This window comes from Lates calcarifer, linkage group LG15 (assembly GCF_001640805.2).
Source record: "Lates calcarifer isolate ASB-BC8 linkage group LG15, TLL_Latcal_v3, whole genome shotgun sequence".
In the NCBI taxonomy this organism is placed as follows: Eukaryota; Metazoa; Chordata; class Actinopteri; family Centropomidae; genus Lates; species Lates calcarifer.
In genome coordinates this window covers 6,105,254-6,122,114 of record NC_066847.1, presented here as the reverse complement: position 1 = coordinate 6,122,114, position 16,861 = coordinate 6,105,254, and the positions used below count along the sequence as shown (strand labels likewise).

Below are 16,861 nucleotides of genomic sequence, written 5' to 3'. Positions count from 1 at the left end.
TCAAGGCCCATTACCCAGAATTTGACTTTTATACTAAACCAAAACTTACAACAAATCAAAGCTGCTGACTAAGCCTACAGGTTTAATTGGTCAAGCTTTATTCACCATGAAAATATGAGTGATGAAGATTACTATAAATCATTTTTAGCGTGCATTTGTGATTAAAGATATCATGTTACACTTAACCTGATATGCCATTCCGAAGTCAGAGTTTTAAAAAAGCTGCCACATGCTCTAGAACAGAGCAAAAAATTAAATGAAAACAAGAAGTGCACATTTCATACAGTAGATTACATTTGACAGTTGAGGTAAGTAACTGTCATTTATTTTTATTAATTTGAACATAGTAATAATAAACTGGTTTTTATTTCAAAATCAATAAGAAAATATTTTGGTTGAGAAAAGCCAAACAGAAATACCAAATGTGTAATAACATGAAAACATCAACAAATATACAATCACTTATTTCTGTGGCTGCCAGTACTCTTAAAATCAAATCTCATCTGTTTTTGATGGCACAGAGTTAGCACAAGTGGCTGTCCAACCACCTATGTACCAGTTATTTCCTCTCAGGCTGTCAGCAGCCCAAACCGGCATGGACGGGTTGGTATCAGCCTTGTGGTGTCGACTCTTCCCTGGACAGTACTTTGGACCAAACCATAGATTGGATCGACTCTTCGCCAGGATGTCCACCTGTCCAGAAATGGCAACCCTGCAGATCTGTCCCTACTATTTTGACCAAGTCACTTACAGCCTTCCTACCAGAGACCAAGTGAAACACATGTGGGTACCGCTAATTTGATTTCCACTGTCATTTCAACATCAAGTCATATTCAGGGACTTCTCAAATTTTCATGCAACCCAGACAGTTTTTTCTTTTCTTTTGTAGTTTTGGATGTAACAAGCAGTTTAAGTGTCTGATAACTTAAATGTAAATGTCACTTTTCCACAAAGGAGTCTGGTCATTAGCTCTGAACCTGTCCACATAAATCCACCATACTATTGAACAAAGGTGATATTTGTTGTGTAGCTTGGTGTATACTCACTCTACTGACACTGCAGTTTGGATGCTATGATTAATGATCTTCCCCCCACTGGCCTGAAGGGAGAGATGCAACCTTAGGCTACACTGGTTTGACTCATGGGCAGGCTTACAACAAGAAAAGCAGAGGGCCAATGAGCAGCATGGAAGATGGCATTTAAGGACTAAAAGGGAAGCCCGTCCTAGCACTGGCACCTATTTGAGTCGACTTTGTCATCTCCAAGATCCAAACACTGGCAGGAGTGTATCCACACAACAGTATATTTATCTGATGTATGGCTACTGCTAAATACAGATATGAACGAGCATGTGTCTGATGTTGTAATGAGATACCAGCATAGATAACACTTTTATGAGTGGGTGGGAGATGTGGTTCAGGTTAATACTCGTTTTATTCACACTGATTTTTTCCCTATTAATTCTAACTTTAAGAGCAACAATTTGCAACTCCATTGCCTAAAAATGTTGGGCAAAAGTGAGTGCTTTTGCAACATCTCTCAAAAGAACATGTCACTGGCAGGAAACACAGCACCATTGTTGAACAGTGGAAAAATAGTGTGGACAGAGGCCAAGCAATGCAAGACTATAGCTGAGGTAACTGCTGACTTACAGGAATTAACCACAACTAGAGCTGCTACTAATAATTATTTTCTTAATAAATTAGTTAATTATTTTCTTAATTGACCATTTGGTGCATAAAATGTCAGAAAACGGGGAAAAAAAAAATCATTGTGATTTCCAAAAACCTAAACTGAGACCTTCAAATTGCTTGTTTTATCTGACCAACAGTCTGAAACAGAAAGATATTTAGGTTAATATAATAGAAGATTGTGAAAATCAGCCAATATTCTGTTGATCAATTTACCAATGAATCTACTGATTGTTACAGCTGTGAACACATATCTGACACCAAGACAGACTCAGCAATGCTAGTTTTATAATCAAGTACCTTCAATTAAAAGATATATATTTCGAGGCAGAAAAAAACGACCAGCTTGACCTTTTTTATGGAAAACTTTAATGGATTTTTTTAATAAGTAATGTCTTGTTAAGTGAGTACATATAGATACAAATGTTCTATTCTAGCTACAGTCAGGGCCAGATATTTTTAGGAACCAGAGGAGTGCCTGTACAAAAAACACTCGATCACATGGTAGTGTGTCTTCTCAAGGCTGGAGACACAGGGCTAATCTGACGTTAGGCCTTGTGCTGCAGTAAATTTAGTCCAAAAATCAATGCAAGTCAGGGACTGCAAATCCACAAAGACACACAGTAGACATAGACACACCGACGTAAATCAATAACAAACTTGTGTGTCTGGACACCTTTTTTTTCTGGATGTATTTTCCCTCTACTTGTAGAACTCGTGCTCCTGCTCGTCCTTTTTGATGACAGTCTTGTAAGCTTTTTCGAAATCTTTGGCCAAGACGATATACCTGTTCTCACGCACTGCCAACATGCCAGCCTGAGAAAGCAGAGAAAGAAATCAAACAACAAATGAATATGTATATATTTAGTTGTTCTATATACAAAATAAAAGATTACGATTACTTATCTTTAAATTGGTTTTCATTTTCCACTAATCCAAGAAAAAAAGCCTAAATAAAGTGATAATTAAAGCTCTAGCTCACCTCCTGGCAAATGGAGTTTATATCAGCCCCAGAGATCTTGTCAGGTCTGGCCACATCTGTGCATCAGTTAAGGACTACTGAACAGCACAGCAACGGCATAATACAAGCAGAACATCTGAGTATCCTAACCGTGTTTAGACATACAGGAATGATGTAGTATAAACAGAACTACTATGCTGTTGTCAGAAATAAAGCAAGTCAGGTAGGGTCAGCAGAGAGCTGTCACCAGCCAAGCGTAATGTCAATGTCCCTGCATTTTGACCACAATGAACATAAAATAATGACTTGTTTAAGTCTTGAAGTAAAAATATCTCACGCTCACATTTTTGCAATGCACTAAATGTGATACTGATGCAAGTAAGTGACTAAAAGCCAAAAATCATGTAGAAGAACAAAGCTAAAAAAACAACAGAGAATGAGGAGTCACTGTTCATTAAAAACATTGGTGTGTTTATGTTGCCAGCCTCTGTGGGCAAAATATTAGCTGGAGCGCAAGTCTGCACTTGTATGACTAGAAGACCAACACTAAAAAGGGTAAATTATTACATCTACTTAACAGCTGACTATGAAATGACTAATTTTCTACTGTACAAACTGGCTTCATTTCAAATGAACTTCACCCTGTATGTTGTATAGTCTACAGTGGTAAAAATCATCATCAAAGTGCTAGTTTAAAACACGTACCACTTATGATACTGCACACATACGAACAGATATACTATACTATACAGTACATACATGTAAACCAGGGTTAGAAAAAGCCCAAAGGGAGCAAGAGGTAAAACGGTCATTAATATATTTGTATAAATACTAAGGAGACCAGGAAAATTCCTATTAGTGCAATCTGAATAAAGGACAAACAGGTTTTGATCACTACCAAGAAAGAACTCCACCAGAAGCAGTAGAGAACAGTGACACATGAGTACAAGGAAAACCCCTATGAGACAAGCCAACATAAAATATCCCATATTGAATAAAACCCAACAGTGAAGGCCCGAATGATTGATTGGTCGCTGGGAGTAGGCAAATTGAGCCATCTTGGTTTGTAATGCTAATCATTTTCAGTGGTGGAACACAATTTTAAACAAATCTCGTTGGAAGAAATGGAAGCGTATTTACTGTATGTAAAGACAATGCATTATTTTGTACTATGCACACAATACCCTCTAAAAGGAAAAGTCAGTTTCTCGCCCTGTTATACACACACACAAACACCACAAAAATACACTGTTATTGAGCCAAAAGGATACAGTCCTCCAGGTCCACCTCCTCAGAGAGATTCATTTTACTGGTGATAGTGGAGAAAATGAGACGTTTCTGCCTGCGGTCGGGCAGGGGGAACTCAATCTTTCTGTCCAAACGACCAGGACGTAGCAGGGCCGGGTCCAAAGTGTCTGCTCTGTTTGTGGCCATGATCACCTAAGGGGGGTTCAAATGTCATGGGAGATCATGTGAGCATGATGGTAAATTGTAAGCAAATCATGATATGGGGTGCATTTGGTCCCATATAAAATGTTTGCTTCTGGCTTACTGAAAAGAAAAATGAGCTGAACTTGAACCAAATGAAGCCATGTTATCCACTGCAGTGGTTTTGCCAGTCCTTTGAAACTTGAAACATCCATCACTCTCTAAACTGTTAAGCTTTGATGCAGTGTGTGCCACTGCACAGTGTTTCTTTTATTAAAAACTTTTACTAACTAACTTACTAACTAAATAAAGGTACTAACTATTGATAATTTTTAATCAGCGAAAAACATATACTTTTTAATCGAAATGTTACACCTCACATTGGCATTGCAGAAACTGAATATGTGCATTAACAGGATAACAAAAAACTTGCACACACTGGACTGCACTTGCTTTGCTCACTTGCTGATAGTAAAACTACAGCTGTACACTTAAAAATGTATCTATGAAATTTCTAAAGCGTCAGCAGGAAAAAAGCATAGAAAATGGAATTCTTCACAAAAAAAATAAATAAAAAAAAATCTGGAACTACACAAACAGCCACCCTCTTTATATACTAACAGCTTTGTACAAGTCTAAGCAGTACTCCATGTGCAAATAGCCTATGGGCAAAATGTCCATTTAAGGTTTTGAAAAATAACAATATAAGCTTTAGGGGCATTTTCTCCACTGAACGACACAGAGCACCGTGCCAATGGTATAGTAAATGGATAGCTGGTAGGAGGGACAGGGATGGCTCACACAGTGCTCCATCACTGCCACCACGAGTCAGCACATATGAAGATGGTGCAGTCACAGGGGAAAGGTTAAGAGCTTCCTGAGACAGGTGGACTTAGCTCACCTTGACATTGACGTTCTGGTCAAAGCCGTCCATTTGATTAAGCAGCTCAAGTAAGATTCTCTGCACCTCCCTGTCAGCTGCAGAAGAAAACAATAAGGTAAGAGGGTAAATTTTAACCATGATGTTACTGCATTTACAAGGATGTTAGGACAAAGAAACAATATCTAGGGAGAATTATGAGCTAGGCCTGAATGCAACAGGTCTACATGTCAATCACACAGATTCATACCTCCAGTCTGTGCATCAAAACGCTTAGTGGCAATAGCATCAATTTCATCAATGAAAATGATGGCAGGTGCATTTTCCTTCGCCAGCCGGAAGACGTCACGCACCATACGAGGGCCTTCACCCAAATACTTCTGAACAAACTCAGAGCCTACCACACGGATGAATGCAGCTGGAGAAGGAGAGAAAGACAAAGATTCATTTTTCTTTTCACTCTACATACTTCTTAATAATATGTAGCTAAAATACAGTATCAACTGCAAATATCACATGCAGTAAGTAGTAGTATGTGTTGTTCTAATAATGATATAACGTATGTATTATGGTGTTTAGATCCATCTTGCGTTGTCAACTAAGTGAGAGATGGCTAATTGTCTAATTTGTTATAAAACAATACAATATCTCACTACAAATAGCACGAGATAAACAGATACAATAGTTGTATATAGAGGATGAAATTCCTGTGCAGTGACAAAGACATTCCGGTGCCTGGTATGAAGGACTTACCTGTAGTGTGATGTGCCACAGCCTTGGCCAACATGGTCTTACCACAACCTGGTGGTCCGTACATAAGGACACCCCGGGGAGGGTCAATGCCAATCTGAGACAGTAAGCAGACAAAGACCAATTGACAGATTAGTCTTGTTTCAATCCAGTTGCTCGTCAGTGATAATGCAAATTGTTTGTGATAACAAAAAGTTCTAGCACAGATTTTCTACATTTTTATTGAACAAATCCATGATATTTTCCCTCACTTTGAGCATTAAGCCTAGAAACGTTTGTCAATCAGTCAGTCCATGGCAAAATGTCACATTTCTGTTGAATATCTGACCTGTTTATAGAGCTCAAAGTGTGTGAGAGGCAGCTCCACAGCCTCTCTGACTTCCTGCTTCTGGATGTCCATACCACCGATGTCAGCATACATCACATCTGGCTTTTGGTCTGGGAGCAGAAACACAGTGAAAAGGAAAGTTATACCAGTTTTGCTACTCATTAATAGTAGACTTGTTAAAAGATACATTTCTGTTCAGAAAATGCCCTATCCATTTTAATGGATAAAATTAATGGACTATGGATGAGAAATAATATTAACGGATTGCTTGACAGTAAATATTTTGAGACACTAATGGAAAAAACTGAGTCTCCAGATGTGATCATAGTCACACTCTCACACTGGTTTATTGTGTTGAGCTTCACAGCACTTAAATATGTCAACAGACCGTGCGACTTAAAATCTTTTGGGAGAAAGTGGCACTGAGTGTTTTACCTGACGTCAGCATCATGATGCTGCTGTCAGCCTCAGGAGGGAGCACATCTACCAGAGCATTGCTGTGCTTGTGCAAGGCCACTGAGGCATTGGGCTTCAGCAGCTCTCTGTCTATGGTGCTCAGGATGCGCACATAGTAGTTGGACCCTGAAAGAGAAACAATGGTGAATGAAAGTGGAAAGACCACAGGAAAAGAACTCATTACAAATTTAAAACATGTACCTCACACTGAATAATTAAAATTTGACAGCATACAGTACATCTCCCCCTGTTTCTCTCAAAAGACTCTAAAAGCCAGAACATGATTAAGCATTCAAATATATGGCTTGTATGCATCATCTGCTACTTCATTAATTTTTAATTTTCAGCCTTCACTATTTTTTTTCACAGTCAATATTTTTGTGTTTTAAATGCATGCTATTTTGTTTTCCATTTATCTCTTGGAAATTTAATGCTAAGAATAATTTAATTGTTCCTTAGTGCAGAAATGATCCCCTTAATATTAAACTTGACATTATGACAAATGACGAAATATCAACCAAAATATCTGTGAAAAGGACACAAACAGTTTTTATGGGTGAAAATTAGAGGACAGATGCATGTCTTCAAATGCTATGATGCTAGTTGGCCATGGTTTTTCTGTATCTGAAATTTCCCACTGAAATTTACCATAGATAGATGCATGCATGCAGCACTAGCAGTGAGTGCTAATAAATTTGAGATCTGCAACATTTAAGGTCCCATTTGCAGCTAGAGCTGCAAATAATTATTTATAGTTGAATCAGTGTAGGTCTTTTACATTATGGCAGTTTTTTTCTTTTAATGGTACCTGTGGTGGAGCCAACAATGGCTGTGTTCTGGTCAACTGCTTCCAGGAACTGGCCAATAACGAGTGGGATGCTTTGTATCCTCTTCACCTCCTCCTGGGCATGGAGGAACTCTTTCTTCAGGTTCTTCTGTTCATCTTTAATGTACTCCTCCTGCACCTCCAGGAACTCCAGCTCCTGTTGCAGTTTCTGCAAACACACAATAAAAGGAGAGAAAGAAAGAAGTGAGAGCGCCTGTTGACTGTACCATAAACTTCTATGCTGGATCTCATAATGTGGTGGCTTGTGTATGAACACGGAAAGCCTAACTAAAACCATTTACATTTAAGTAAGTTTAAATGTTAGTTGCACAAAAGATATTGATTTAGAATTAAAATTTAGGCCTAATGCATGAAAGTGATCTAAAATATATGTTTCGAGATCTACAATTTAATCAATCAATCAATTTTAATTATAGAGATGGTAAATCATGAATGCTCTGTCTTGTTTCAAAACTCTGCCTATGCAAACTATCATGCAAGCTTAGATTACATGAAATATTCTCTAACATGCACTGGACCACCAGTCATACTGAAAGCAGTACATTGTATCTGATCTTTCTGTGAGGGAGCCCTAGGTACATATAGGGTCACACATTTCTAACTAAACTATAGTCAGTATTTTCTATTACTTAAAAAGTATTACAGTTACGTTTACAGGGGCATCAAACACTAATGTCTAAAAGTTCAATGTAAAGTTAAATATGAAGTAGGTAAATATTGGACAAATCCTAAATAAATATGGTATGTGAAATGCACTGCTTTTCCTCTGTAATTTTATCATAACAATCAGACTAAATTGACACTTTGTGTCACTTAATTACAGCACTGAAAACACTGAGAAATTAGATATTCAGAGGCCTTCTGTATCTTTGAGGATGCAGAGGAAAAATTATTGAACCTTTGAAGCCTACAGTTTCGTCGAACTCATAATCTAGGTATGTGTAAGTTGGACGTTTTATCTCTAACAAATGAGCAGATATCAGACCTTGTATCGGCTGTAAAGATCCTCAAGATCCTCTGGTTCTGGTGCCAGGAAAGATAGACCTGTCTGAGGTCTGGAGCTCAGTACTGCCGGCATTTCGTCCTGTGAAGGTGACAACACAAAAAGATTTAACATTAGCAAACTCGTAGTTAACGACACATACAAGCGAAAAGGCTGCACTGTGTTTAACCCAAACAAGCAGGAATATTGTGTTAACGATGACGACTATCTCCAGCTCAGGAACAGAGGACAACAAAAATCAAACTTTACAAAAACAAACCGATAAACAACAACTGCCCGCTTGCTAACAGCGACAGACACTAGCTTAGCTACCCTTAGCTTGTTGACAACTAGCTACCTTTAGCGGCTGGCAAAAGCAAAAACTACCTACTTAAAAGCCGTTTGTGACGCACCCGTGAAGCATAAAAACATCATCCAAATGATTAACATAGACCTCTAGTAGTCAGAGTTGTTTTTTAAAAAAATCCGCTTAAACCCTTTTCTTACAAACACCATGCTAATGCTAGCAGCTAACTCGCATGACATAGCAGCTGTACTAGGTAGAGAATGAATTGGCAGGTTTAGGTTTCGACAGTGTTACCGACCTATAACATGGTAAAATATGGTAAAAGACTGCGACAGACACACATGTAAAGCAACACTCGACAACACATATTTACAAATGCCTACCACAGAAACTGTCAATTTTAAGTGCAAAGCAGGAAACAATCTCGCTAATTCATACCGGGCTCTTTTCTACAGCGACGAAATCCTCCATGTTAGAATTTGCCGACCGACTAACGTATTGACGTGGTACGTTGGCGAAAGGCTGTATGGGTAATGTAGTTCATTGCCAGGTGAAGGCATTTAATTGTTACAGGTTACTTTTAGTGGTGGAAAAATGACTTAGATCCTTTACTAATATAAAAGTAGGATACCAATACTATGGTTTAAAAATTAGTAATATTAGTAATACTTCTTAAGTCCAAGGAAAATAATAAAACCAACTAAATGTACACTTTGTACTAAGATAATAATATAAATCCTGTTAAACCACATAATCATAAACTGTATATGAATATTGTGTGAGATGAAGGGTTGAGCTCAGCCAAACCCATCTAAAAAGATATAAAAGTAATAGAATAAGTGCCAAACATAAAAGAACGGCTTTACCACGAACAGTAGGTGCTACGTATATCCTGCTGCAATGCTGATGGTCTTTACGCCTCTGCAAAACCTCTGTGAAACCGAAGGGGCCTTATAATACACGTCACAGCAACAGTTTCCATCCAAGGTTCACCAGTTAATGAATAATAAAATCTGAAGATTGCATTATAGAACAATATTTTCTCTTGTGTGGGGGAACGCTTGGAAAAAGTAAACCATTGTGTGTCAGAAATGGCTGTATAAGGGAGACAGTTCAGTATCAGTATGTCTAATCATCATCTAAGTGACAGACACTAGTAAAAGTCAGAAATCAAACTATTCTAATTGAGCTAGAGGTTGAAGTACTGGCAGGCAAAACAATCTCCACCTGAGGTTGATTTCCTCATGTCCTCTTCAGATTTTGGTCACATCACATCGGTTTTCATCAGAAAACTTTTAAGGTTTCTTGTTGGTGTTAGCCTTAGAATCAGACAGTTCATTATTTATCTTGGAAACAACATTCAACAGAACGGTCTCCACTAACCTACATTCAAAGCTCGAGAGTGAGTAAGTGGACCTTGTGTGGAGACTGTTTTGTGGGCTGCTGTTTCCAAGATCAAGGATTAAATGTGAAGATCAATTTTTAAGCAAACACAAGGGAGAAACCCAAAAATTGTTCAGAATAAACAGTACAGGACAGTTTGATGACAACTGAACAAATATCATCTGCTGGTGAAGACTGTGATACCACTGAAAACTCTACTCAGTGTCCAGCAATTAACTGGAACCTGGGTGGAGATTCTTTTGTAAACTTTGTTGTTCTATATTTCTGTAAAAGACATGTTAAAAAGTCTTGTTACTCTCAACCACATTCTGGAACTGTGCTTTCACTTTCAACTACTTCATTTTTAAGGTTACATGCAGTATATACTTTATTTTGTTTTAAAAAAAAAAAAATCATCAGTTCCTTTCAAGCTGAGTAATGCTATTTTTTTTTCTTCCATCAAATCAACGAGCGACATCAACAACTTTGAGCTTCTGAGGAAGTGGTGTACCATATGCCTGTAAATGCTCCATCTGACTGCATCTGTCTGAGGAGGTATTGTCTTTTTAATGTGTCTTTATTCAAGAGACATGTTAAAGATTATTTTGTCTGAGCTGAATCACAACCTAATTTGGATGAAATGGGGCTGGACAGCATGGATGTTTCTCTACTTTATGATCTCAGGTAAAAATTTAAAGAGTTTGGATTTTTATGTGTGTCTTTGTGAGAGGAATCCTAAGCTACCGTTATGAGATACAGGGAAATGTACGTATTCTGTTATTGAGTGTCTTTAATAATAAGTGTTCTGCAGACTCTAAATACATTTTTGCAGACAATTCCAATTCATTTCTGAAATCCAGTTTTATAGTGGTTTCTTTGCTGTGGTATTGACGTAGTTGTGTGTATATATATTCTGTGGTGTGGTGTACACATAAAGAAACAAAAAATCAGTTCTCAGGTTAAATTGATTGTCTTTAACTAACAGCTGATGTCTGATCTTAAGTTACTAAACGTCCTTTACTTCTACATTTGGTCCACGATAAATCTAAGAAGAGAGAATCCTCAAACTTAACTTCATATTAGTAGATCAAGACATATCTTTATACATTGATTTTTAATTAAATCACATTTTAAATCTGTTTCATTTGGAAAATTACTACTGTCTGGATATGACAAAATCTGAATTGTAGGGGGATTTCTTTATGTAGCCTCTGTGGATTTCCATAGATAAAGTCACCAAATCTGGTTGGTAGCACACAACCTCCCATGCAGCAAAAGCGCCCAGCCTGAATTTATTTGAGCACATTGCTGTTATGTGGTGTTATGTGCCTTAACCATTCAGCTATCTGGACACCTCAGATTGTTTTTTTTTTGTTGTTGTTTTTATCATATTACTACAGCATGTGAAACTGATTTAGCATTGTCCTTCACATTCTCTTGGTATCATTCTTTTATCCTCATAATGCTTGTCTTCCTTTTTAAAGTTTTTTGTGGCATCTTTTGCAAAATCTTCCAAGAGCACTGTTTTAGTGACTTAGCATGCACCAAATCTGAGCTGCAAGTTACAAGGACTTGCCTTGTTAGCTGCAGAGGGCCAGTGGTTTGGAAAGTGGAAGCCCCAACAAGCAAAAGGTGAAGCTTACGTTCAGTAGAAGTTGCAGATCCTCTTGCTAGAAGCCTAAGGAGAAATACTCCAACTGAAGTTATGTTGATTGTAAAATGCCCAATTTTATGCCCAAGATTAAGCATTAAGCATTAGAGATTGTTTATAAGATATAGAGTCCATAAGAGAGAGAGCTGGTAAAATTTAGTGGCAACTCGTTTGATTGACAGATGCGACATTCCAGCTCCACCTGAGCTGAACATCTCATCGTCATTTGAGTTTAGATGTTTATGTTTTGGCTCCAGTAACTGCAAAGGTGGAAGAAAAAAGCAAATGTCAGGCTATAAAACATTCTCTCAGAAATCTGTGGCTAAAATCAAAGATGATTAATCCGTGTTTTTATACAGTTTGATGTTTCGGGGCATGGCTGCTATTTGACAGATGACCTGGGAAGTGCAAGTGTTCAACAGGCAGGAACATGTTTTTTTGCATCCACTGAAACATAGACTGTAGGTGTAGGCACTGCAATCATCACATGTTCATACATTCAAAATTGTTTGCTCTATTAACCAGGAAATGTGTTGGTCAGATGTCCCACTAAAAACCACAAACCTACACGTGCAAACACTATGTTCTTTGCTTTTACCCCATCAACTGCCACCTGCAGCTATATTTACTACAATCATAACACACAAAAAAACAACACAGGCGAGGAGTTTGAGTACTTCTGTGAAATACACAGTGAATATTACACCTGACAGGAAATTACTCAACATCCTGTCATTCTTCTGTTTTCTTGTTTTGTTTTTTGGTGCGTCTTCAGGTACTCATCCTCTGATCACAGTTCACCAGCCCCCCGTGCTCACCGCTGCTCTGGGTGAAGATCTTATCATGCCCTGCCACCTAAACCTTTCCAACGAAGAGAAGATGACGGCCCGACCTGTTCTGTATTGGGTGCACACTGACAATGAGAAACTGTGGGTCCCCTCTGAGAGATATAAGAGACGTGTAGACCTTCTGGACAGTGACCCACTGTCTTTAAACAAGTCAATACGTCTCAAAAATGTCCAATTGGCAGATAATGGGAAGTACCTGTGCAAAGTCTCCGTCACCATGGCGGGGGGGAAAAGTTTTAGGATGAAAGGAAATGGAACTTTAGTGATGGTTTACGGTAAATACAATGTGTTTTTTTTGTTTTTTTTGTTTTTTGCTATAAAGGGAGATGGGGGTGGGCAAATGTCCTCAAAGGGGGAGGAAAATAATGAAGAACTGTTACCAGTCTTCACATCAACAGGTTCATCTCAGACTCCTGAAAGGTTTGGCTTAAGTTAAGAACAGAACTGGGATAAAGTTTTGGTTTGTCAAGGGGATTAAGAAAAGCTGAGGGGGAAGGAACCAGGTTCAGGGCAAAGATTAAAGACTTAAGATCTTTTAGGATTGACTAGGCCTTGTCTTAAGTCAGGGTAAGGCCATGTGTACCGTCTCCTCTACTGACCAGCACAGCCCTCAGTGACAGATGTCAAAGAACTTTTCAAGGGATGTTGGCAGTCTGAGTGCATTTATCTTTATATTTTGAACATGGAACTTGGATTTCAATGTTTAATTCTGAAGGAAAATAACAATATTCATGCTCCTCTAGCACCAGAGGCACTGCATGTACAGTTGGCACCATCACATTTGATTTGGCATTTTTTTTATTTTTGTTTGTTTCAGACCTTGGAGTCAGTACAGTATCTTCGTGTTTTGTTTAATTGCATATACAGCATGTAACCTTGATTAGACCTGGATTTTGGGGTTGAAGACAGAATTAAGATAACATTTGTCTTTATAAGATGAGTTTTCATTGTCCACTCTGGACATTTACATGCATTTAATTCAGACACCTGGTTTCCTTGATCAGGATGGGGGAGAAACAAAATTAACAGAGGTTCAATTCTGGTGGATAGACCTGATTTTAAATGTGTATGCTTAATCTCTAAGATCTCAGGGTTTTTGCAGTACCATATGTGCAGCACAAAGGTTTCAGACAGCGGAAATAACACAGAAAAGACCATTACTTGTAGATCTAGGTAAGATCATTCAAATTGAATGTAAACATGTAAACACATACACACACAGACACACACACACACACACACACAAATACACACACATTTCAGTTTCCACAGCTGAACCGTTGAGACAGATGTGCGCTAAAGGGGGGGAAAAACGTGTGCTAGAACACTTGTTTTCTAACCACATTATAAGTCCAATTAAAAAAACTATTTTAGCATTTAACTGATAAAATCGAATTATGCAGACTTGCATGAAAAGTATTAAAAAGGTTATTGTAGTACATCTTAATGGTTTCTCCAATTTCTTGCCTTAATCTCCAAACATCCAGGTGTCTGATGTGCATGTAAACAGAGTGTATGAACACTTAATTATGCCTTACATGGTAGGTGTGGCACATCAGGTGATGTGGACCTGTCAACCTGCAACACAAATTACTGTGGTCATGACAGTATTTTCATGTGCTGTGCACATACATGTGTATCTGTCTCCATCTCATTCCAGGCAACATGACCTTTGGCCTCACCAGTCACAATGACTCTCTGCTCCAATGTGAAGTAAACGTGACCCAGGGACCTGGATTGGTTCTGTCCATTTTTCACAATGAATGCAAACCACAAACTGTTGACTCTGCCTCAGGGGACACTGATGCAGCTCTGCCCTATGTCACGCTCTCTGAGACTATTCCTCTGAGAGGTGGTGGAAAATATGAGTGTCAGCTGCACCTGAATGAAAATCTGATAGTGGAAAGCATCTTCAACTACACTCCACCTGGTAATAATCTCCCTCCTGATCTGAGAAGAGTTTTTATGTGTGCACATTACACACTGACTGCTCTGTGCTGTATGTTACAGACTCCCCAGCTTTTGATAATTTTACATATAAGTGCAATTTTTCAATGGCCAGGATTAACATTAATTACCCCATGACCCTTTCAGAGTCAACTATGATGTGGTAAGTCTGTTACAAATGGGTGATCACTGAGCTATTAATGTTACATACAGTATATATGAACTTATTTTGTACTGAACTTTATGAAACAGTTTGAACAAACAATAGACTGAATTTAGTTCAATTAATCAAAGATAAAACTGAAGACAGTCTGAGATAGGGTCAACATCATGTTATAACTATGAATCTTTGAACTTAATTAATTTTAACTGTGTATGTTCTTTGATGCAGCGATAGCTAGCGTAGGCTCTTTCACGCTATCTTCCACATCAACTCTGAGTTGAAATTAAAGTCGCATCAAAGACTCGTCTAACCTAAATGTTTTCCCTAACAGTGGCTGGTAAAGATGAAAAAAATATTTTGACAGCACATCCAACAACCAGCCCTGGTGAGTCTGGTTTTAACAGCACTCACTCTGCTTTTTTCCCCCAGATTTTGCTGGTAAAGGATTAATGAGACATTTGTAAACCAAGTGGTATCTAACCATGCAAATAGTTGGTTTTGTTTGTTTTGTAAATTTGCATTTACAGGAGAAAGGATTACAATTAATCCACTAAATTTAGGATTACATTTCACATCAGTGGTTTTGTGTTTCTCAGAGTCAGGTGTGGCTGTGTTTCCAGAGCCGTGGTTCCTGTATGTGGCTCTCCTCCTGGTTCCCACTACCATCCTGCTGGGCCTGGTAACTGTCCTGCTGATAAACAGGCCCTGAGTTTGTTTGTTTGTGAATATCTGGCTGAAATAGAGAGGCAAGGCAAAGGAGATCAAGGCTGAGCAGCAGTGGTGATGTGTCACTCCATCTTCAAGATCAAACTCACTCATAAACAGCTTCAAACAGTTCAAGCTAAAAGAGATGCACACACGTAACTGTTCCTTCTCTGTCAAATATTAAATTCAGGGGCAGCATCCTATAAAGCCCTAATACATTATAATGGTTCAACAAGGCTGCCCCACTTTAGAGATGTGGCTTTCTTTTCCCACATTCAGAGAGCATAATTAGCCCAAGAATCCCCAAATCCACTCAGTTGTTTCATGTTGCATTCTGGCAGCCATTATTTCACATGCAAACTCCCCGGTTTCAGATTTGCCTATGAAGATCTGATGTGGGGTACACACATAAACACAGGATCCAACGATTTACACAGTATCAGTATGGTGCTCCAAAAAAGGCTCATTGAGTGTATATGTTTTTGAAATGACGAATTAACTGCGTCATTGTGCTTGTTTATTCATTCTCACTTCTCTTTGGTTGCATTCATACAGTCTCATATTAATACTGGTTCCCCAGAAAGAGGTTTTTTTTTACAAAAGTAAACCCCCACCTGCACGTTCCTCCTTTGTCAGAAATGTACCTGTATACCTCTACTTCTGTTTTCCCTATATACAGTATGTCATAATTTCCTTCACAATCCTCTCGGTTCCCTTTTATTGAAATAAACAAAAGTATTATTGATACTTTATTTCCCTCTAATGGTGAAAGAGGGCAGGTGCACAAAAAGTAACCACTGACAGTGACACAGGGAACTTGTTGTTTTAGAACCTAAACGACAAGATATGAAACAACTGAGCAGATTTATTAGCAAAAAATTAAACCTGGTGCTGAAACTGGGAGAAAACACACACATCTCTTAAAAAACATATCATCAATGTATCAAACCTGCTTTTCTGTATTAGAATCACAAGTTCTCTTTGTATTTATGAATGATTAAACATGTTTATCCTGAATGTGTCTTACTGTATGAGTGATATTCATTCATCCTCACTGGTTCTGTTGCTGTGATTTGAGTTAATCCACATATTAAAAAAAGAAAAAAAAGAAAAGGGATGTTGGTGGAATTAGGGACAGAAAGGTCACCCACATACACATGCACACACACGGTGCATTTGTCAGGGCGAGGACAGGGATGCAATCAGCACAGTAATCCTCACTGCTGGCATAATGAAATGGCCAAAATGAAGGATCAGCCTGCACATACACACACACACACAAACACACACACACACACACACACACACACACACACACACACACAGTGGACTGATTTGAGGGCATCAGTGCACCTGTGGTCATGTTGCATGTGATTGTGGATTGTGTGAGTGTGTGTATGCCTTTATATGTGGGCCGATGACTAAGACAACAGGAGCTACAAAGCAATAGCAGCTAGAGTAGAAATTTTACCGAACAGAACAAGAATAAGAGATGCTGGAATGCCGCTGTCTCGATTGGTTGGTCCTCTGAAAG

At 38.4% G+C, this 16,861-nt stretch overlaps 2 protein-coding genes and 1 long non-coding RNA gene across 6 annotated transcripts; 2 read left to right on the top strand and 1 right to left on the bottom strand.

Annotated features, from left to right (window-relative positions):
• Positions 1 to 117: 117 nt before the first annotated feature.
• Positions 118 to 2,274, top strand: LOC108899578 (uncharacterized). Its single transcript, XR_001963579.2, has 3 exons — positions 118 to 308; positions 522 to 783; positions 1,106 to 2,274. It is a non-coding gene; the product is annotated as an uncharacterized LOC108899578 (long non-coding RNA).
• On the bottom strand, positions 2,038 to 9,168 carry psmc4 (proteasome 26S subunit, ATPase 4). 2 transcript variants are annotated; one of them, XM_018700079.2, is made up of 11 exons: positions 9,069 to 9,168; positions 8,327 to 8,425; positions 7,303 to 7,489; positions 6,474 to 6,620; positions 6,039 to 6,148; positions 5,714 to 5,807; positions 5,211 to 5,378; positions 4,982 to 5,058; positions 3,924 to 4,092; positions 2,674 to 2,729; positions 2,038 to 2,507 (listed from the first exon to the last, which is right to left on the bottom strand). In XM_018700079.2, the coding sequence occupies exons 1-11, from the start codon at positions 9,099 to 9,101 to the stop codon at positions 2,394 to 2,396; spliced, it is 1,254 nt and encodes a 417-aa protein (XP_018555595.1). In that variant the 5' UTR covers positions 9,102 to 9,168; the 3' UTR covers positions 2,038 to 2,393. The 2 variants fall into 2 exon arrangements, with proteins under 2 accessions (XP_018555595.1, XP_018555596.1); XM_018700080.2 differs by having other exon boundaries at positions 9,014 to 9,122.
• A 1,343-nt stretch (positions 9,169 to 10,511) lies between these two features.
• LOC108899596 (uncharacterized) lies at positions 10,512 to 16,344 on the top strand. Of its 3 annotated transcripts, none has more exons than XM_018700119.2 (5): positions 10,512 to 10,697; positions 12,440 to 12,787; positions 14,173 to 14,442; positions 14,954 to 15,007; positions 15,243 to 16,344. In XM_018700119.2, the coding sequence occupies exons 1-5, from the start codon at positions 10,583 to 10,585 to the stop codon at positions 15,329 to 15,331; spliced, it is 876 nt and encodes a 291-aa protein (XP_018555635.1). In that variant the 5' UTR covers positions 10,512 to 10,582; the 3' UTR covers positions 15,332 to 16,344. The 3 variants fall into 3 exon arrangements, with proteins under 3 accessions (XP_018555635.1, XP_018555634.1, XP_050931916.1); XM_018700118.2 differs by having other exon boundaries at positions 15,219 to 16,344; XM_051075959.1 differs by lacking the exon at positions 14,954 to 15,007 and having other exon boundaries at positions 15,219 to 16,344.
• The last annotated feature ends 517 nt before the right edge of the window (positions 16,345 to 16,861 follow it).

Bases quoted from the DNA above. Each gene is read 5' to 3' on its own strand.
- psmc4 (XM_018700079.2), bottom strand. From the start codon at position 9,101: ATGGAGGATTTCGTCGCTGTAGAAAAGAGCCCG. The intron at 5,379-5,713 runs GTAAGTCCTTCA...CTCCTTCTCCAG, and splicing joins TGTGGCACATCACACTACAG to CTGCATTCATCCGTGTGGTA. The intron at 5,059-5,210 runs GTATGAATCTGT...TTTCTTCTGCAG, and splicing joins TTTTGATGCACAGACTGGAG to CTGACAGGGAGGTGCAGAGA.
- LOC108899596 (XM_018700118.2), top strand. From the start codon at position 10,583: ATGTGTCTTTATTCAAGAGACATGTTAAAGATTATTTTGTCTGAGCTG. The intron at 12,788-14,172 runs GTAAATACAATG...ATCTCATTCCAG, and splicing joins AACTTTAGTGATGGTTTACG to GCAACATGACCTTTGGCCTC. The intron at 15,008-15,218 runs GTGAGTCTGGTT...TGTGTTTCTCAG, and splicing joins ACATCCAACAACCAGCCCTG to AGTCAGGTGTGGCTGTGTTT.